Source organism: Schistocerca piceifrons, chromosome 7 (genome assembly GCF_021461385.2).
Source record: "Schistocerca piceifrons isolate TAMUIC-IGC-003096 chromosome 7, iqSchPice1.1, whole genome shotgun sequence".
NCBI classification, from domain to species: Eukaryota; Metazoa; Arthropoda; class Insecta; order Orthoptera; family Acrididae; genus Schistocerca; species Schistocerca piceifrons.
Genome location: NC_060144.1, coordinates 594198971 through 594221756, shown reverse-complemented (window position 1 = coordinate 594221756; position 22786 = coordinate 594198971). Strand labels below are relative to the sequence as shown.

Genomic DNA, 22786 nt, shown 5'->3' with positions numbered 1-22786 from the left:
CATACAAAAACGTTTCGACAAGTTTCCTACCTGTCATCTTCAGGTGAAGTGTCGGGTTCATGTCCAGCTCGCATCTGAACATGAACCCGTTGCTTCTGCTGAAGATAACGACTTCGAAACTTGTCGAAGCTTTGCTGTAGAATATTGCCTCGACTCGGCTGATTACCCAATAAGACTTCATCATTGGAATTCGCCGACACACCCTGCATTCTCATACATATTTGTAATTTATTAATTAAGGTTCCCGTGAGAGTTGCAAATAATATTTTTATTGGTCACTAATTTCAAACATTTTCGTTCATTCTCAAAACGTTTCCTGTATTAGAAGCGACAATGTTATTAACAAAAAATGAAGTACCACATTCAGAATTTTTAATGTTTCACGGTACATAATATTCCTCTTTTTACATCAGATCAATGTAACAAATGTTACTTGCCTGTATTACGGTTGTCTTGATACATTCAAAATTCGAAAGGAGTCTTCAGCTGTTTATACACAAAAGTCGATAGGAGCCTTCAGTTGTTTGTTATGCGTAAACATGCTCTGTCTCTCAGAGATCATAATGTTACCACTAAACACACAGATGCTGTACTCATAAAGGTCACAGACATTATCGCACTATTTTATAAATTACTGATATGTCATAAGGTAACTGCTTTACTGAATCATGAATTATTTTTGAAAACAGCAAAAAAATTTGTATTTTAAGTCGAACTGTTCGTTAATCAATTTGTCCGGCTCCTTCATATTCTGTTTATTTGTTATTTCCCATTCTTCAAGTATGTGTAACTTCATTCCTTTAGGTGCCAAGTGCAAAATTTTCACAGTACTCTCAGAACGACCTGCTGTATGTTTTGTGCTTCGCAAATAATGGCCGAAGGCGGTCTTGTTGTTAATAACTGTGTACCTTCTAGTATAAGCAATGGTTTGAGAATGAACGAAAACGTTCGGAACTAGTCACTAATAAAAATGTTAGTTGCAGCTCTGACGGGAACCTTAATTAATAAATTACAAATGCTTGTACGTTTTATTATGATTTCCGCCACATCAGTTCGTGTGCCGTTAGGATGTCTTCGACAAAGTCTTGTCTGGTCGACCGTCCCCTCCAGTTAGGTGACCTTGAAGGCGCGTTGAACAATAACCGTTCTTTCGGCCGATTTCCCTGCGCAACTGGAAATGCTGCTAAATGTTTTCGAATAACTGCTGGCGTATACGCACTGACGAAGCGTCCAGTGGACCCCGACTTCCGGACTTGGCCCGTGTTATCAGAGACGGCGGAGGCAACATTCCCAGCCCTCTCTGACTTCTCGACAGCGACCGAGAAGACCGGTTCCGTAGAGCAGCCTCGAAAGCGCTCGCCGCGACGCTCGAAAATCGCTGCCCCGACCGGTGTGCGTTTTTTCAGTGACGTGCGTTTTTTGGGTACCATCAGCATCTTCACCAATACGCAGAAAGTACCTCATAAGAAAAGTTTTTTGTGAAAAAGCAACAAAGCTTTGGGGGATGAGCTCGCACCTAAAATCTCCGATCTTACCGTAAGATACTACTACACGAACCCATATTGGATGGATGAATCATAACCGCCACAGGTGGTGAGACTTTGAACGATAAGCTAATTTCAGAATCTCATTAAAAACGCGACAGCTGGCCTATTTTGAGAAACAGCGCGAAAATATCACCCAGGTATTGGTCGTCCATATTAATTGAGAGCATCTCCTCAGTGAAAGTGAAATAAGGAAGTCCTAGGCTGGATTAATGTGGAATTTCAACCAAGCGAAAATTATGGCAACTGCATCGCATGTAGGAGGAAAAACAATGGAGCAAGTTTCTATTTTCAACCATGTCATGTTCCAGATTTTAGCTTCTGGTGACTGAGCCACGAAATCAAGAGACGCTTGTTACATGGCTGAAGGACAATGTCCCAGCTAGATAATGCTCTAAGGAATAGAGACGTAGGTTTAATAGCAAAGTTTCGAACAGTAAGGACTGTCGTCTTTCCACTTGACATGTACGGATGTGAAATTTGGCAGAACATTGTAGCACAGACTTTTTTGAATTATAGTGTTGCAGGAAACTCCTTAAGAGTTTAGTGCGATACAAAGAGGACGAATAGGTATGTGTTGCAGCAAGTAAAACCAGATCGCTCCTTGGAATGTCTGACACTGAAACAAAAAAGCATATGCTTTGGGCACGACGTGAGAAGACACGATTCGTCCGAAAAGACCTTAATTCTGGGGAAGATTGAAGACACAGCATGAAGAAGGTTGCAAAAGATGAGACGGATCGATTGAATAGCTGAAGTAATCGACTCCAACCAAGAAGATATTCGGGAAACAGTGCAGGACAGAAGAAGATGGCGTGTTTGGAACTAAGCGACTAAAGAGAGAGAGAGAGAGAGAGAGAGAGAGACTCTGACAACCCAGTAATTAATGACAGCAGTTTACCAAGACCTCTCCGGAAACGGCCGTAAGATGTGTATTCGTGTACGCATGCGTCAAAATATGACAACTCCGTTTGGATGTGCTTATGGAGATTAGCGTTTAACGCCCAGTCGCCAATGAGGTCACCAGAGCTGGGGCACAAGCTCGGATTAGGGAAGAATGCGGAAGGAAATCGGCAGTGCCCTTTCGAAGGAACCATTCTGGCGTTTGCCTTAAGCGATTTAGGGAAATCACGGAAGACCTAGATCAGGATGGCCGGATGCGGGTTTGAACCTTCCTGTCCCCCCCCCCCCCCCCCCCGCCTCCTCCCCCTAATGAGGGTCTATTGTGCTAACGACTGCGCTATCCCTCTCGGTTTGAATGTGCTATAATGATTATGCCAAAAACAAAAAGAGCGAACTATTTCGTCTATCGAAAGTGGAGTTATAGCGGAACTTTTACCTACTGAATGAGCCCTGATATATACATAGTATGACGATCTAAGCTGGGCATATTCTAATAATAACGGACTCGCTCTCCACGTTATAAATCTGTCATAAGTTGGTAAGGCTGAAGGGTAGCTGCTATTTGCCATACCGAATGGCTGTTACTATATCAAAACTACGAAGATGTGCTACAAAACTGTGTCTGAAATTGACGAAGAGGTTTGTCGGAACAGTGGAATACGAGGACCACCAAGTGGCAAAGAATGGAATAGAATGGAATAAAAGAGAGAGGAATTTCTGATGGGGAACTATTGCTGTAGTCAGACACACGGTCAGAAGCGGATAGAACACAGAGTGGGACACAGGAGCACCAGATACAGACAAATTGACTCGCATACACCGAAAGCATATCCTAGTGTGATATTTAGGGGCGAGTCCAATGTCAATTTTGATAGTTCCCGTACCCAGCAACAGATGGCAACACTTATCTCTAAGCTATTACATTTGAAGGTTAGCCCGTTTTTCCGCGCATGTCTTCAATTGTATGCTGACAAGCGGGATATAAAGTGTGTCTCTAGCGGCAGAGGGAACAATAGGCGATTCGTGTTGGCCACAGCCAGGCTGTAATTCAACCACGGCCAAAACCGACATTTCCATGGAAGTCAGTCATACCACCGCCAACACATTGCGACTGTTGGGAGATATAGGAGGGTAACCACATATTCTCTGGTTGCTCTTGGCACAGAAAAGAATCTTACAGTGCTGAAATACATATTCTGTCACTATCTTGAAGGCTTTCTGCGTTTTTTCAGACACTTTTGCGGCTTGTTTCCACCAAGCTCGAGTTTCCATACTAAAAATACGTGGACCATTGTACTTTCGAAACATCGTTGGTAGGTCTAACTGAAACGTGTGCGTGAAAAGTTGGCGCAGAATAATCGGGAACAGCGAAGCCGACAACTACAAATAATACTCAGCAAGCTCCACATTTCATAAACAATGTATGAACATCCTTTTCGTACAGTATTGTTTGACAAACGATTCAGTTGCAGTGCACAAGCTTGGATAAGTTGCGATTAGGGAAGTTCTGAAAACGTCATCTGACTATGTTAAATCTTTGTGGGAGTTAAATAGTCCAGTGAAACTGTCAGAAAAAAAATCCTGTACTTTGCAAAAGGTGGGGTAGAACATTTTATTTTTTTAACTCGTTCATATTGCTGGAAAGGTTAGAAAACCAAGTTTTGCCAACAAAATTTCTCTTGGGAAAACTTACTACAGTCAAAAAACTTCGAAAATTTCGGACTTTTTTCAGTTTTTTTCAAAATATCTCAGTTTTCTTTTCTCCTATCGCTTTGACGTCTAGTTTCTTTTTTAAAGAGCAGAAAATTCTCTACAAATTTGATTCTTACCATTTTTTTCTTCTCCCAGTATCTAAGGCGCTACAGCGCGTCAAAAAAATACCAGTTTTTCAAATGCCGAGCAAACTGGCAAATTACCTAATTTTTGAACACTTATTTCAGTTTCTATTTGTGTATTATAAACATATTACTCATCATGTTATTCATTGGAATTTACCATCTCAATTTATTGAAGCGGATCGATCAGGCAAATGGAAACTTCATCTTGAAAGCGTGCGAAAAATGCTTCCCTACTTCCATTCAGCTGGACATTTTATGTACACTAAAAGTGGCCACCTCTACTTACAGGATATGTTGAGACTCGAGGAAATAATGGATTTATCAGAATATGAGAAGTTCACAACGAAAGAACATTTTACAACCGGCGATCAGAAAAGTATTGGTCAGGGGTTCCTTCTGACATGACTATATAACAAACATAGAACCATGAAGAGTTCTGGAGGACTTACTTCTGGCCGAGGAATTACGGATAGTGTATTAACCAGATGGACATTGGGTATGATTCACATGCAGAACATTTGTGAAGAAATTGAGTCGTATTGCGAAGTGAGCGCAGTAACATCAGAACAGCATGTAGATGCAAGAAGTCGCATCGAACGAGATGGCATAGACTTGCGTAAGCTGCGTGATTGGTTTTCAGTGCACCCTCCCTTCCCTGAAAGTGACTTATAATGTCTATCAGCAGCGGTGTTGTCGGAACGGAGGATGTTAATTGTCATATATGTCACGAAGAGGGGGAAAAAGGCATGAAAAGAATAGTTGGTGACAATTTCCACGATGTAAAGTTCCGTAGAAAAGATAAAGTTGTGACTAACCTTTCTGCGTTCAATTCTGTAAAAGCTGGGAGCACTAAAATTACTCCTGTTGATCCTTTAACTCTTTTCCAAAGGATTTGTTTAATGAAAGAAAGTGAAGAAGAGTTAAAAGCCTTTCTGAAATATGAACTTGCTCCTTACCCAATGTCCCTATTCTCAGAAAAAGGCATGCGAAAAGGAACAAAATCTTCATTCTACAATGCCTTCGTTCCAGTGGAAGATGTGAAGTCAGGTGGACCGAGTAAATTTTTTGTCATTGATGGAGGGTACCTTATCCACAAAGTGACTTGGGCTCGAAATGTTTGCTTCAAGTCAATAGCCCAAAGCTATGCTTCTTACCTGCAACGTGATTTTGGATCTCAATTTGCTATTGTATTTGCTGGGTATCCATGTGAGGGAGACGAATGTAGCACAAAGAGTGCTGAGAGGATTCGTAGGTCCAAAATACATTCTTCAGTTGACGTTGTGGTTGAATCAGATGGTGAACCAAGTCCCTCAGGACAAGTTCTTGTACAACGAACGAAACAAGATGCGTTTGATCACACTTCTTAAAAAGGAATTTCTGGAGTGTAGCACTGAAGTGCACCAGGCACAAGAAGATGCTGACGTTATGATTCAAGAACCAAAGATTTTGGAAGTGTTGTCATTGTAGGAGAAGATGTTGACCTGCTTGTGTTCATGACCGGTTTGGAGGAAGGCATTGAAAACTTATTTTTCTTAAAGCCAGGAAGAGGAAATGCAGAAGACAAGTGGTTTTCCACTGCATCTCACAAGTTTGACAGTGAATATATTCTGTTCACTCACGCCTTTAGCGGATGTGATACATCATCCGCTTTTTTTGGTCAAGGAAAAATTAAGTGCTGCAATACTGTTGCGAAAAATGAACACCTAACCTCAGCGCTTGGCACGTTCAATAAACCACATGCTACCCGTGAAGAAATAATAATAGCAGAAGAACAGGTTACTATCGCATTGTATAGTGGAGGTGTCAGCAGTTCCCACACACTAGACCATTTGCGGTACCAGCTATTCGCCAAGTCTGCCACAAAAAGCAAACTGAATCTTGCACGGTTGCCACCTACATAAGATACTGCACATCATCATTCGTTGCGGACTTACCAACAAGTCCAAAGTTGGATGGGAAACTGGGAACCTCCTGAGAAATGGGGCTGGAATCACAGTGACCACGGTCCAATACCCGTTATAATGAGCCAAGGTCCAGCACCTGAAGCACTTCTTCACATTGTTTCATTCTCATGCAAGCTGAACTGTGGCGGAGCGTGATCCTGCAGAAAAGTGGGTTTGAAATGTTCTTCAATTTGTAAGAAATGTATTGGGGTCCACTGTGAAAACGTGCCAAAATTTTTATGTGAAGACAGTGAAGAAGATGTTATGGAGGATGTTGAGAAAACCGCTGACGAAATCAACGAACTTGCTGAGGCTGACTCGCTGGTTATAGAAGAGGTCAATCTGGGATCAACTCTATGTACAGACCCTGAATCCGTAACTCAAGGTATTTCTGGTTACACTGAGGAACCTGGCCCATCAAAACGTTGGAAGTGATGCTCATATCTGTCTCAAGTGCGCTAAAGTGCGATATTACAAGTATTGCACACCCAGAACTGTCAACATTTTTTGGTAACTGACAGTGCATTTTAATTGTAATAAAGCTACGTCAGCTGTGTGGCTTTTATACACAAGAATAATTACCTACCTAATTAGGTTGCCTATTGCAGCTAATAATAGTTCAGTTTCCTGCGTGTGTGTGTGTGTGTGTGTGTGTGTGTGTGTGTGTGTGTGTGTGTGTGTGTCTTAATGATGTATTTTTAGTTCAGTTTCCTGCGTGTGTGTGTGTGTGTGTGTGTGTGTGTGTGTGTGTGTCTTAATGATGTATTTTTATATTTATAGTTTTACAAATACCAGGGCTGAGGTGGCCCATAGTGAACTTCAGGCAGTGATGTAAGAATCACAATAGTTGGGTGCCCAGCAATCCTCATGTTGCATACAGAGAAATTGAATACCTGAAAGTGAGGTGGTAAATTCCAACATATAACATGGTGTATAATGTATTTATACTACACAAACAGAAACTGAAATAATAGTGTTCAAAAATAAGGTATCTTGCCACTATGCTCAAAATTTGAAAAACTGGTATTTTTTGAGACGCTGTAGCGCCTTAGATATTGGGAGTAGAAAAAATGGCAAGAATCAAATTTGTAGAGAATTTTGTGCTCCTTAAAAAAGAAAATAGACGTTTAAGCGATCGGAGCAAAAAAACTGAGATATTTTGAAAAAACTGAAAAAAGGCCGAAATTTTCCAAATTTTTTTGACTGCAGAAAGTTTTCCCAAGCGAAATTTTGTTGGCAAAACTCGGTTTTCTAATCTTTCCAACCATATGAACGAGTTGAAAAAATAAACTCTTCTACCCCACCTTTTTCAAGGTATATCTGCTACTTGACTGGACTAAAATGCGTTTAGAAACTGTTCAAATTAATGTATTCCGCCGGAAAGTATCAATTTTACTTTATTTGTTGTACTACTGTACAGTTTCTGTCTTATTCCATTCTCATGCATCTGGACATTTGCAGACAGTGCATTTCTATGTAAGTCCATCTTTATGGTTGAGGGATTTCGGCTGTTCAGTATAAAAGTCAAATCGAAAACTCCTTCAGCCGTCTATATTTCAAATTTTATTTTACTTTCGCCGTTCACTACGCCGACGTCAAGCCCCCTGATCAACGTATGGGAAAAATCCAACCTCATGTGTAGTCGCAATAGCTACCAGCATTAATTAACTAGTATCCGTAGACTACTTTGTTCTTTGGACGAACGAAGGGGTCGCGTTGTTAAAAAAGTAGTATTTTGGTACAAGGGACTCTACGGTCGACGGCGGCTCGTTGCAGAGTTACAGCATTTCGTTAGGACGCCAGTGAATTGGTTTGGATGGTTCTGTTCCATGACCAGATGAATGGACAGTCATGACACCAACGGACACTTTCATCTGGGGCATGTGAAGAGGCTAGTTTATGAGACTCCGACTGCTAGCATTACCGCAGCCGCAGAACTAATGACCGGAACTCCTGGAATTCTTGAACGTGTCAGATAGTTGATGGTGCGAAACCGTGCACTCTGCAGTGGTCGCGCAGGCCGAAATGTTGGAGAATACATAATTCTGCGTTTTTTACGCTCTCTACCGCACGCTGTAAAAAACAGACTGAACACGCTGAGATAAAAGGGTGTGTGTTTCGTCTCAGGGTTGTTGCATTACTTTGTGTTGCATGTCGTACCTTTTGGACACTGCATACGACAGGCTCTTTCACTGTTGTGAACGTATTTTCATAGAAAGATGGGTGACTGCGATAACAAACCAAATAAATCATAAATACATCGTTACTCAGTAATGAGCTGCCGGAGACTGTGGAACCCTTACACTCAAGTACTCAGAGGGTATCAGAAATACCCATGAAAGTTTGTTGGTGGAGTTCTGATTCACACTGTATAAAATAATCAAAATGTGATGTGGAAGATGATTGCTTCCTTTCTTGGCCAGATTGATAACTACGACGAAAAGATGTCCACTATCTAATACGACTAGTAACAATTACTATTGTTGCTAGTTAGTTCTAGAGTGCCGCTCTGTAAATCGCTATTTGTATTGAGGCTAGATGCTTTGTCTCGATATAGCAGACTTTTCTTTCTGTTCCACTCGAAATGAGAACAAGGAACGAGGTCTTATGTACTGCCACAACTCACTTTCTCTGATCTAATCGCCACGATATTTACGCAATGCATTACGATTCTATTAGCTATGACCGCGAACTACTTTTTAAGATCCGGTCTCAATAAATCGCAGTAATCAACAGGTGTCTTGTGAGTCCTTCGTTTAAGCGTGTCGCGTTTGCCTGGTAGACTGGACGAACTAACCACGCAGCAGGGAGTGGAGCTTCAGTGACTGGGCTAGAACTGTCTTCATTGATGGTTCCCGCTTCGAACCGAGTCTCAGTGACTAGGGAAGACGTGTATGGAGACGTCACGGGCAGCGGTGGAGTACCAACCTGTCAGCCGCCGTGCAGCCGGCAGACAGATGTGATGGTCTGGAGTGACATTCCGTTTCATAGCAGGACCCCATCTACAACTCTTTCAATCAATGCCTAGCTGAATAACTGCTTGCGTAAGGCCAGAGCAGAACCAAAACGTTACTGACTTAGTCAGTTTGAGAAGCTCTTTCTCTTCAATAAATCATCCAAGTTTTCTGAATCTGTAATCATTTGCTCGTCTGTACATGTGCTTCACGTCTACCATGATTCTTTAGTGGTGCGCCTTTTTTTTGTCTTAGAGTATACAAGTATGTGGTGTAACGAAAAGTACTCTCTGCCATACACACTACACAGTAGTCTGCAGTGTCCGGATGTTGATATTTCGAAATGTCCGGACGACACTTTTGCTATTGATGAATTCGTCTGGCGAAGATGGCGGGTACGAAACTCATTGAAACGTTGCGACAAGACGACGCCGCCACTCGGCTTATAACCCGAGAAGGAATAATCAGTGGAACACGCCGAGAAAGACTGAAATGGCATATACTTTTGCTATTCTTTCAGTTACCAGCAATGTCGAAAATTTATCACGCGACCTTAGTTCCAAAGGAGCGACACTTCTGGTCAAAACCGGCTACTCGTCGTGGGCGCGCATCACATGCCAGTGTATCAATCACCCGCCAGACACGTCACAAGTGGCTCGGTGACGTCAGTGGTCGACTGATTGTGCGTAATGGAGGATTCTACAATTCTGAGTACTCGTATATTGCATAATACCTACGCATGTGGGGATCCGCCTCGGCAGATGCGAGGTCAGTGCGGCGGATAGCTAACAGAAGGGACCCGGTTTCGATTCCCGGTCCGGTCTGGGATTTTCTCCACTCGGGGACTGGATACGTGGTTTATTCACATTAGTGCCGTCACAATTGATATTCCACTAGTGAGATGGCTGTATGGTCACGTCCCGGAAGCCAACTCAAAAAAAATTCTTCGTGGAGAAGCAGGGGACTGCGATGGCGTTCGCTAACATCGGAAGTTATCACCAGTTCTCGCCGCGCTGGTTCTTGTTACAGTAATGGATTCTGTGTCTTCTTCATCTTTATTTCGTTGTTAGCTTGTATAATGTGGCATGTTGCAAACTTAATGTGAGGACTTAACCCATTGAGTGCTATGATCCCCATTTGGGGATTTGTCTTTGTATTTGCCATTCTAGTAAAGCTGGCAGCGAGTGCTACCATTCCCCATTGTTGTCCAGACCTTTGTCGAATGCTTGCATTGAAATTTTGTCAGTTGTTGTTAAACGATTGAGCTGTACACTTTTATTTCTGTGAAGAAGCTACGTTTTTTAGCCTTACAGGAGTTGCACATTTTCAAAACAGCGTTAAGTTATATTATTATGTAAATAACTTCCGACTTCTGTATACAGGAATGTTCTCTAATGGTTTGAGAAGATGTTTAGCGATCATTTATTTCAAAGACCTATTTCATTTCTGCACGAGACCTGTCTGACCTTCTATCCCCATTTGGGGCTCATAGCAGTTTCCACGTAAAACTTTATTTTGCTTTTGTTTCCTCCTCAGGCACAATGAGTCACTATGAAGCACTTTCTATGAGAAAATTGAAGAAATTGTAAATGACCCGACATTCATGGCTTCTTTTGGTGATGATGGAGATGTGAATGAGACCACTGACATTGTCGAGCTCCCTCCAGACCGAGTACATGAGATGTCTGACTGAACATATCGACGAAAATATATTTGAAAATACTGTCCCAACTGATGTGCCAGGTTCCTTGGAAATTCATGCCAGTGGAGAAAAGGAAAATGAGGAACATGCAGACCATTGAAAGAAGAAAGTGAAAGCTATTATCACTTCTAATTGGACAACAGAAGATGCGATTTACTCTAAAACCTTGCAGACCAACGAAAGAAGAAAGTGAAAGCTATTACCACTTATAATTGGACAAAAGAAGATGCGATTTACTCTAAAACCTATCTTGATACAGCAGAAATTGATCAGCGAAAATCCATTTTGGTAGCGGCACTAAATGGAAAATCTGCTGTTGAGTGCTTTGAAGAATTTTTTGGTAAACAGTTATTGAACTTGATTGTCAATAAAAGTGCCGATATGCTACACAGAATAATAATCACAGCTATGAGTTATCTAATGGATGCATAAAAAAGTTCATAGGTATACTAACCTTCACTGGATACCATGCTCTTCCACAGGAAAAGCTATACTGGAATGAAGATGGAGACTCTGATATAAGGTATGTACGACAGTGCATGAATCGCAACAGATATCTGGAAATAAAGCGCCACCTTCATTTCAATGATAACACACATCTGAACAGAATCTCACCTGACGAAAGGGATAAACTTTTTAAAATTCGTCCGTTGATGGATTTACTGAATAATAATTTCATGAAATTTCAAGTTTTTCCGACAGCCTGAGCATTGATGAGCAAATGGTACGATATTATGGACACCATTGCCTAAAACAGTTCATTTGCGGGAAACCAGTGAGATTTGGATTCAAATAGTGAGCCATATGCTGTTTTCAAAGCGGTTTCTGTTACCGTATGTTAGACTATGAAGGAAAATCGGAGGATACGAGTGATGTTCAATTCTGGGACTTGGCACATCGGTTGTGTTGAATATGATTTCTTTTCTACAGACTACTAAATTGCACAAAATATGTTTTGATAACTTTTTCACGAGCTTCCGTTTGAAGAAAGAGGTCTCAGAAATGACAGTAAGGGCAACTGGAACTGCCTGTATGAATCAAATGAATAACTGTCCAATAGAATCTGAGAACAGCCTGAAGAAGAAACGAACAGGAGCGTATGACCGTAGATTTGACAAGAAACAGAGATAACGGCAGTAATATCGAAGGATAAAAATTGTGTAAAGCTCTTGTCAAACCATGAGACAGTGGATCCAGTAAGCCAAGTAAAGAGATGGAGCAGAGCTGAGAACAAAGAAGTGCAAGTCCCACAGCCAAGAATGGTTTCAGAATATAACAATCATATGGGAGGTGTGGACAAACTGGACTGGACTGTGCACAATAATCGTGTGAGAATTCGAGGTAAGAAATGGTACTTCCCATTGTTCACCAGTGCTTTAGATTCAGCGTTGGTCAAAGCGCATGCCATCTACTGCTTCTCGAATGAAAATATTCCACTGCTTCAATTCCGGAGGATGATGGCAAGGGCCTATCTTGTTCAATCATCTGTTGCTTCTGATCCGAAAAGGGCAGGACGTCCATCATACCCAAAATAGCTTTCACGTGTTCCAATTGAACTAAGGACTTCTGGAAACGGACATGTGATTGAATCGACAGCACTGGGGAAACAAAGAAAACGTGCAATTTGCAAGAAAAATATGAGGAAACAGTGTTCTGTGTGCAATGTGGGACTCCACATTGATTGTTTGTTGTCTGGCACAAAAAATAAAAGAAAATGTAAAAAGAGAGTGGCATGTGCCATGATCCTCATTTAGGGATCGATTAAAATAAATCATTTGTTTCAAGGTTATTGCATTTTTTTTATTTTATATTACTTTTCCTCATCTCTATGTCAATCAGGCAGCACAGAAATAAATGTAGATCGAAGAAAAAAATTTGGTAGTTAATGGTTAATTGCTTTTCCTAGAGCGGTCTCTGAAAGAAAAACATTATTTAGTTTTTACAATGTCTGAAAAAAGAAGCAAGCCTCAATAGTGTATAAATAAGAGTATAAATAGACGAAAACCGTTTCTTACGAATCTTGTTTCAACAGTGAAAAACATTGGTCTACTGAAGTAGAAAGAAATGTTTTGGTATTTAGAAGAAAAACAAGATGCAAAGAATAAACTAAAGATGCTATACACTGTTTTCTAAATATTGTTTTGCGTGCCTGAATGTGTTTCTGTTCTGGAGCAAATAAATGTTGATGTTTTGACGTCCCTTTCCCTACTCATTCAGTTCTCAGCGACGTGGAGAATTTACGGTAAAAGTGTACTTAACGGGTTGCCCGTTTTTTTTCGTTTCATGCTGCAGTTGGTAACTGTTTGCGCGATGAATGATGGGAAGTGAACACGACGAATCACGAGCCGGATGTGAGCAGCCACTGAAATTGCGCGCTCGTGACTTCCTTTGCTTCGTAAATGGGGTATCTAGTATTATGTTTAAGCTTAGCTTCTAATTCCCACCCTAACTAACACTTCGGAAATCGCGATATATTCCGAAATAAGAGTCAGATGTTTGTAACAACCAAGATTATATGCGTAACATAGTGATTGTCATTGGGTACCGTATATTACCACCCAAATGGCTACGATCAACGATAACAAATTGCCAACAGCAACAAGCGACGGAAGAGCCAGGTACGACGTAAGTTCACTTTAGCCGAATTTACCATACGACCTTTGTCAAGAACATCCATTACAAGTTTTGCTTTGGTCAATAATAATGCATGTTATCGTTGGTAGTTCCTTAATACGGTTACTATATTCCGACTTTTCATTGGAAGGACAGTGCCTCATATCTTCAGTTTCGCCATCCAAGCGCCAAAGTGCACATCATATAGCTCTCAGAAGATTCACGGTTCTGGCGCAGACCTGTAAACAGAAACGACCTCTCGTGGCGAGGGGAGTCTGGGTACACGAATAGTACGTGAGGGGCGTGCTGCAGCAGACAAGGAAAGCGGCTCGTGCGATAAGGGGCTTACAGGGCTAAAGGCGCATCGTGGGCTCCGGCTAGTAATCTGGGTCCACTCAATGTCTAAGAAATAAAGTCGTGCGTTCTGGTGATAAATGTATCAATTACTATGGAGACTCTCGGCGTAGTAGCTGGTTTTACTAGTGAACAGCGAGGTTTTCTCGTTTTCATCGCCGACAAAAACTTTTAGAGGAAGCGGTTTGTGCCAATATTACTGCGGCTATACCTGTCTAAATACTCATTATGATATTTTCCTTGCATTACATACCTATCAAGCGTTGTGTTGCTCTATTAATATTGTACTTTGTATTTAAGGCTAGACGATGATAAATTTTTGTTTACAAAGGTGGAGGTGTTGGTATTATGAGCCCCTTTGGCGCTGACAAAATGAGCCCCCAATACAGGGTGTCCCAGGAATTATGGTCAGTATTCAGGGATATGACAGGCATGCTCATTCGAAGCAAAGAAGTCTCGTAAACATGGGCTCTAAAATGCACACTTTAAGAGCTGGGAGCATCTGTTCATCTTCGCTGCTATGAAACATATCTTTTACTGAATAAGTGTTAATATCTCTTAAGATATGCATTTTAGAGCCATTGTTTACGGACAAGTTTGTCTTGTTTTGATCCATACTACTTCCTCCCAAACTTTGGAAACAAAAGAGATCGAAGTAGCAGAGATTTGTTTCACAGTATCAAAGATGAATAAGTGCTCATAACCCTTTAGGTATGCATTTTAGAGTCCTAGTTTCCTAGACAACTTTTTCGTGTTTTGATTCATACTGCCTCCTACTAAAATTTGGAAACGAAAGAGCCTACAGTAGAAGAGGTTTGTTTCATGATATCGAAGATGAAGAAATACTCGTAGTTCTCAAGGTATGCACGTTTACTAGACTTTTTTGCTCCAAATGGCTCTTCCTGTCCCTCCATATTGACCATTCCTCTTGGGACAACCTATACAATAGAGCACAAATTGTAATCACTACAGAACGTATGTGCAATTTTGTGATGCAGAAGCCTCCTAAAGAGTCAACGACTAGGAGAAAACAAAAAAATGAAAGACTTGAGATAAACGACACATGATAATGGGTTTAAAGTCACTATCAAGCAAAGAATGCGCCTTAAAATGCAGAAAAATTGGAGTCGGCCTTCAAGAAGATTTCTACATTGTACAATAAAAATATTTGACTTAATGGTTCAAATGGCTCTGAGCACTAAGGGACTCAACTTCTTAGGTCATCAGTCCCCTAGAACTTAGAACTACTTAAACCTAACTAACCTAAGGACATCACACACATCCATGCCCGAGGCAAGATTCGAACCTGCGCCGGAGCGGTCGCGCGGTTCCAGACTGAAGCGCCTAGAACCGCTCGGCCACTCCGGCCGGCTATTTGACTTAATGAAAGTGCATTTCTTGTAATTTTTTGAATTTATCCCACGGGGGCGCGTACTAGAAGCACAATTTTTCTTTCGCACTTTGTGTACAGTCCCATGAAACAAATTACTTTTTTTTGGGCATACATAATAGCCACGCGGGGTAGACACGTGGTCTTGGGTACCTTGTCACGGTTCCCGGAGCTCCCCCCATCGGAGGTTCGAGTCCTCCCTCGGGCATGAGTGCGTATGTTGTCTTTAGCGTAAGTTAGTTTAACTTAGATTAATTACGTTAGTATGTAAGCCTAGGGACCGATGACCACATCATTTTGGTCCCATAGGACCTTAACCACCACCGCGTACATAATAACTCAAAAATTGTGTGATAAATAGGTTCAAGCCGTGTCGTCGGAGCTAAAGACGTGTGGTAGTATGTGCTCAAGTGGGGTCCATTGTATGACCTCTTCCTGTACAGTGCTACAGCGAGCGAGCAGGTGACGAGGGAGGGCACTCACATCTTGGCGATGCCCGCCTTCCGTACGGCCGAGCTGCAGGCCTTGACGGCCGTCTGTATGCAGGTGAGCAGCTGCGTCAGGTCCCCCGTGGCGCCGGGCACCAGCCGCTGCTGCGCCAGCACGAACCGCGTCAGCGTCATCGAGTCCACGTCGAAGCCCCCGTGTGACGTCATCGTTCTCTGCTTGCTTCCTTCCACGCGAACGCCCGCCGCGCTACTGAAGCGTCGGTTGCTGGCGAGTCGCGGCGAGGCACACCAGCGGCCGCCAGCCAGGGCTGCCAACATCTGTCGCCGGCCAAGTGGCCTTCACAGCTAACAGAGTCAAGGTCTGCTACCTGCTTCACGCTCCACTTTACGGGCCACGCGTAGCATGAAAAGCTATTTTCGGAAACCGATTTTCGCTCGGGTGTTTACATGTTAAACGTGACTCGATTATCACTGTCTGATGAAATATCAGTTTCCCGACGGTTAGTTGTTTTATGTGAGTGGTAGTCTGCCTATAAATCAGCTGTTCCGACTACGTCAGCACGATAAACATACGTTGTCTATACCTTCGTAATGTTTTTCAATGTAGGGAGAATAAGATATCCTTCTGATTGCCAGTGAACTCGTAAGGAGCAGAAAACTGTATAAGAAGAGATTTTTTAAAACTTTTGTTTACACGATGCTTTTATTACGCACCTCTCGTACGTGCGGTTCGGAAAAAGAGTGCGAAGTGAGTTGATGATTTGTACACTTGAAATGGCTTGAAAATTTAAAAGTGGAATGATTTTTTGTCGGCAGCCGCTGCTTGTGTTAAGACTTGATGTTTTAGAAATTAACCAGCCTCACAGAATTTTTGTTGTTGTGGTCTTCAGTCCAAAGGCTGATTTGATGCAGCTCTCCACGCTACTTTATCCTGTGCAAGCCTCTTCATCTCCGAGTAGCTATTGCAACCTACATCTGTTTAGTGTATTCATGCCTTTGTCTCCCACGTCTCCCTCTACGATTTTTACCTTCCGCGCTTTCTTCCAATACTAAATTGATGATCCCTTGATGCCTCAGGACATGTCCCACTAACCAATCCCTTCTTCTACTCAAGTTGTGCCACAAATTCGTCTTCTCCCCAATTCTATTCAGTACCTCCTCATTAGTTACGTGATCCACCCATCTAATCTTCAGCATTCTTCTGTAGCACCACATTTCGAAAGCTTTTACTCCCCTCTTGTCTACACTATTTATCGTCCATGTTTCACTTCCATACACGGCTACACTCCATACAAATATTTTCAGAAACGACTTCCTGACACTTAAATCTATACTCGATGTTAACAAATTTCTCTTCTTCAGAAACGCTTATCTTGGCAGTCCCAGTCTATTATCTCTACTTCGACCATCATCACTTATTTTGATCCCCAAATAGAAAAACTCATTTACTACTTTAAGTGTCTCACTTCGTAATCTAATTCTCTCAGCCTCATCTGATTCAACTCGGTACAAATGGCTCTGAACACTATGGGACTTAACATCTGAGGTCATCAGTCCCCTAGAACTTAGAACTACTTAAACCTAACTAACCTAAGGACACCACACACATCCATGCCCGAGGCAGGATTCGAACCTGCGACCGTAGCGGTCGCGCGGTTCCAGACTGAAGCGCCTAGAACCGCTCGGCCGATTCAACTCGGCTACATTCCATTATTCTCGTTTTGCGTTTGTTGATGTTCACCTTGTACCCTCCTTTCAAGACACTGTCTATTCCGTTCAACTGCTCTTCCAGGTCCTTTGCGTCTCTGACAGAATTACAATGTTGTCGTCAAACCTCAAAGTATATGTTTCTTCTCCTTGGATTTTAATTCCTACCCCAAATTTTTCTTTTGTATCCTTTACTGCTTGCTCAATATACAGATTGAATAGCATCGAGAATAGGCTACAACCCTGTCTCACTCCCTTCTCAACCACTGCTTCACTTTCATGCCTCTCGACTCTTATAACTGCCATCTAATTTCTGTACAAATTGTAAATAGCCTTTCGCTCCCTGTATTTGATCGCTGCCACCTTCAGAATTTGAAAGAAAGTACTCTAGTCAGTACTGTCAAAAGCCTTCTCTACGTCTACAAATGCTAAAAATGTAGGTTTGCCTTCCCTTATTCTGTCTTCTAAGATAAGTCGTAAGGTCAGTATTGCCTCACGTGTTCCAGTATTTCTACGGAATCCAAACCGATGTTCCCTTAGGTCGGCCTCTACCAGTTTTTCAATTTGTCTGTAAAGAATTCGTGTTATCCTTTTGCAATCGTGACTTGTTAAACTGATAATTCGGTAATTTTCAAACCTCTCAACACTGGCTTTCTTTGGGATTGGAATTATTATTCTTGACTTCTTGAAGTCTGAGGGTATTTCAGCCGTCTCACACATCTTGCTCACCAGATGGTAGAGTTTTGTCAGGGCTATCAAGGCTATGAGTAGTTCTAATGCAATGTTGTCTATTCACGGGGCCTTGTTTTGGCTTAGGTCTTTCAGTGCTCTGTCAAACTCTTCACGCAGTATCATATCTCCCATTTCATCTTCATCTACATCCTCTTCCATTTCCATAATATTGTCTTCAAGTACATCGCCCTTGTATAGACCCTCTATATACTCCTTCCACCTTTCTGCTTTCCCTTCTTTGCTTAGGACTGGTTTTCCAACTGAGCTGTTGATATTCATACAAGTGGTTCTCTTTTTTTTCCAAAGGTCTCTTTAATTTTCCTGTAGGCAGTATCTATCCTACCCCTAGTCATACACGCCTCTACATCCTTACATTTGTCCTCTAGCCGTCCCTGCTTAGCCATTTTGCACTTTCTGTCAATCTCATTTATGAGATGTTTGTATTCCTTTTCGCCTGCTTCATTTACTGCTTTTTTATATTTTCTCCTTTCATCAATCAAATTCAATGTCTCTTCTGTTAGTCAAAGATTTCTAGAAGCCCTCGTCTTTTTACCTGCTTGATCCTCTGCTACCTTCACTATTTCGCCTCTCAAAGCTACCAATTCTTCTTCTACTGTATTTCTTTCCCTCGTTCTTGTCAGTCGTTCCCTAATGCTCTCTCTGAAACTCTCTACAACCTCTGGTTGTTTCAGTTTATCCAGGTCCTATTTCCTTAAAGTCCCACATTTTTGCAGTTTCTTCAGTTTTAATCTACAGTTCATTACCAATATATTGTGATTAGAGTCCACATCTGCCCTTGGAAATGTCTTACAAGTTAAAACCTGGTTCCTTAACCTCTGTCTTACCATTATACAACGTATCCGAAACCTTCCAGTGTTTCCAGGCCTTTTCCACACCGAATATATGGTTATTATCAAGCAATTCGAGTCTGCTAACTCAGTATATGTTTACTGTAGATCAACAGGAAAGTGGCAGACCTCAAAGGTTGTATCAGCTTTTATATATCTCTCTACATATATATAGTACGTTCTTCTCGTCAGTTGAATTAAAGAAATGAATAAATTCCTCGGCAGAACACTTCTTCTTCTTTCCGTCTCTACACACGAATTTACTTCGTCTGTATAAAGCAACATTTTAGGAAGTAAGTAACAACATGCCAGACGTGACTCAGATTCAAAAATGGCTCTGAGCACTATGGGACTTAACATCTGTGGTCATAAGTCCCCTAGAACTTAGAACTACTTAAACCTAACTAACCTAAGGACATCACACACATCCATGCCCGAGGCAGGATTCGAACCTGCGACCGTAGCGGTCGCGCGGTTCCAGACTGTAGCGCCTTTAACCGCTTGGCCACCCCGGCCGGCAACTCAGATTCGCTAGAGCTCTTACATGGAGCCGAAAACCGATTGTGAAGCTAAATTCCAGGAGCCAGAGCCGCATTTGCAAAATCGATATTAGGGTGAATGGCTTGATTGTTGCCGCGCGGGATTAGCCGAGCGGTCTAGGGCGCTGCAGTCGTGGACTGTGCGGCTGGTCCCGGCGGAGGTTCGAGTCCTCCCTCAGGCATGGGTGTGTGTGTGTTTGTCTTTAGCATAATTTAGGTTAAGTAGTGTGTAAGCTTAGGGACTGATGACACACATTTGAACATTTGCTTAATTGTTATGTTTACTGCTATCGTGGCGTTTGTACTGTTCTGTATACGGATGGTTCAGTATATTTTCTTTTCCCCACGTTAGCAATGCAAGCGCATAACTGCTCAAATCATATGGTGGATATGATTCTCTGCAACGGATTAGCAAATGGAAGTTATCTGCGAGCCCGTACCATCAACGCGGAGAAATATCCACGCCGCAGGTTACCATCCGATAAGCTGTTCGGGCTACTTTTTCAGCGTCTCAGGGACACAGGTGGATGGCCTCAATTAGTCGAACACGTCAGACAGAGGAGCATGTACTACACTTACTGGACGAAAGGCCTGGAACCAGTGTGCTGCGACTAACAGCAGCAGAAGGTGGCGCTAGAGGAACAGTTGCTCTATCCATACGATCTTCAGCGGGTGTAGAAACTAATGTCAGAGAACCACCGTAGCAGACTGTAATTCTGTCAGTGGCTCTTGCAGAAGGGTGTCACAGATCCGCTTCTTTCCTTGAAGATTTTATTTACAGACGACGCGGAACTCACAAGAAATAATGTTGTGAACTTTCATAACCAGCATTTGTAGGCTGACGAAAATCCCTATTCAGTTGCAGAAAGAGGGCATTATCATGGTTTCTCCATCGTCATATGGCCAGGCGTCGTTGTTGTTGTTGTGGTCTTCAGTCCTGAGACTGGTTTGATGCAGCTCTCCGTGCTACTCTATCCCGGGCAACCTTCTTCATCTCCCAGTACCTACTGCAACCTACATCCTTCTGAATCTGCTTAGTGTATTCATCTCTTGGTCTCCCTCTACGATTTTTACCCTCCACGCTGCCCTCCAATGCTAAATTTGTGATCCTTTGATGCCTCAGAACATGCCCTACCAACTGGTCCCTTCTTCTTGTCTAGTTGTGCCACAAACTCCTCTTCTCCCCAATTCTATTCAATACCACCTCATTAGTTATGTGATCTGCCCATCTAATCTTCAGCATTCTTCTGTAGCACCATATTTCGAAAGCTTCTATTCTCTTCTTGTCCAAACTATTTATCGTCCATGTTTCACTTCCCTACATGGCTACACTCCATACAAATACTTTCAGAAACGACTTAGAGACACTTAAATCTATACTCGATGTTAACAAATTTCTCTTCTTCAAAAACGCTTTCCTTGCCATTGCCAGTCTACATTTTATATCCTCTCTACTTCGACCATCATCAGTTATTTTGCTCCCCAAATAACAAAACTCCTTTACTACTTTAAGTGTCTCATTTCCTAATCTAATTCCCTCAGCATCACCCGATTTCATTCGACTACATTCCATTATCCTCGCTTTGTTTTTGTTGATGTTCACCTTGTACCCTCCTTTCAAGACACTGTCCATTCCGTTAAACTGCTCTTCCAAGTCCTTTGCTGTCTCTGACAGAATTACGATGTCATCGGCGAACCTCAAAGTTTTCATTTCTTCTCCATGGATTTTAATACCTACTCAGAACTTTTCTTTTGTTTCCTTTACTGCTTGCTCAATATACAGATTGAATAACATCGGGGAGAGGCTACAACCCTATCTCACTCCCTTCCCAACCACTGATTCCCTTTTATGTCCCTCGACTCTTATAACTGCCATCTGGTTTCTGTACAAATTGTAAATAGCCTTTCGCTCCCTGTATTTTACCCCTGCCACCTTCAGAATTTGAAAGGAGTATTCCAGTCGACATTGTCAAAAGCTTTCTCTAAGTCTACAAATGCCTGAAACGTAGGTTTGTCTTTCCTTAATCTTTCTTCTAAGATAAGTCGTAAGGTCAGTATTGCCTCACGTGTTCCAACATTTCTACGGAATCCAAACTGATCTTCCCCGAGGTCGGCTTCTACCAGTTTTTAGATTCGTCTGTAAAGAATTCGCGTTAGTATTTTGAAGCTGTGACTTTCATGATAAATTACTAGAGCTATACATCCTACCATCAAGATAAAATGTGGTTCATTAGCATCAATTTCTCGTTAACGTACTGCCTACCTTGTTGGAACATGTGCCATGTCATCAAAAGCTGCACATGGTTTGTACTTGATTGTGCACGAGCTCATTTGCTAGGTAACGTGCGTGAACTTCTGACTCTTGACATTCTAGGACCGCTGGATAGGTCGAGGAGGCCCCACATCTTGGCCTCCCCGTCCCCCAAATTTCAGTGCCCTTTATTTTTGAATATGGGGACATTTGAAGCATTAGTCCACACCACCGCAGCCAACAATCTCCAGATGTTACAGGATAGTGTCTTGAATGCAAGCCAGCACTTACAACAACCGGATGTATTTCAAAGAGTGTGTGATCCCTTACACCAAAGGGAAGAGGGATGTACTGCCACGGACAGAAGTCAAGTTGAGCACCTCCTATAGCAAGTGCCACGAATGGATGTCACATTGGACAGTATGCGTTTCGGTACCCATGGGCGATCGCCTCTTCTTCATGTACTGTACTACCACCTCTCACAATAATGGACACTTGTTTTCAGCCAGTATGCAGAAGTGTGCAGATCTCAGAAAGTATGCGTTTCCGGCCTATTTTTAGTAGACTATCTTTTCTTGTTTTGGTGGGTACTATCACCTCTCAAAATATTCGACAGTTTTTTTTAACATCCTGAATAATTTATTACCTCCACGCCAGACATGTCGTCCGCCTGTAGATATTTAGTGTTAACCGTGCGGCGCCGAGGGGGTCGTTGGTTCAGTATAGTTCTTTCACTTTACGGGATCCGATGTCGAAGCCTCAGCCATATGCTCTATGTAATAGCAATTAGTAATCATTGAAGCAAAAGTTCTGTTTCCCAATGGACGTTAAGACATGTCATATAGTGACACTGTAAAACATTGCACGGTATATTTCAAATAGTTACATTCACTTCAGCTACAGACACACCAATAAGACACGTCGCGCCTATGTCACACCACGTCACGTATTCTCTGCAGAAATGTTGTGCCGTTACGCTGGTGGTGCACTGACATCACTTCACTGTGTTATATCGTCTA

At 42.2% G+C, this 22786-nt stretch overlaps 1 protein-coding gene across 1 annotated transcript in view; it reads right to left on the bottom strand.

The window, feature by feature from the left end:
* LOC124805189 (fructose-1,6-bisphosphatase 1) overlaps positions 1–15954 on the bottom strand; it is an 87238-nt gene extending 71284 nt beyond the window's left edge. The window contains exon 1 of the mRNA XM_047265685.1: positions 15725–15954. Coding sequence (XP_047121641.1) covers positions 15725–15897 — 173 coding nt within the window. The 5' untranslated portion in view covers positions 15898–15954. The remainder of the gene's footprint in view (positions 1–15724) is intronic.
* Between the last annotated feature and the right edge of the window lie 6832 nt (positions 15955–22786).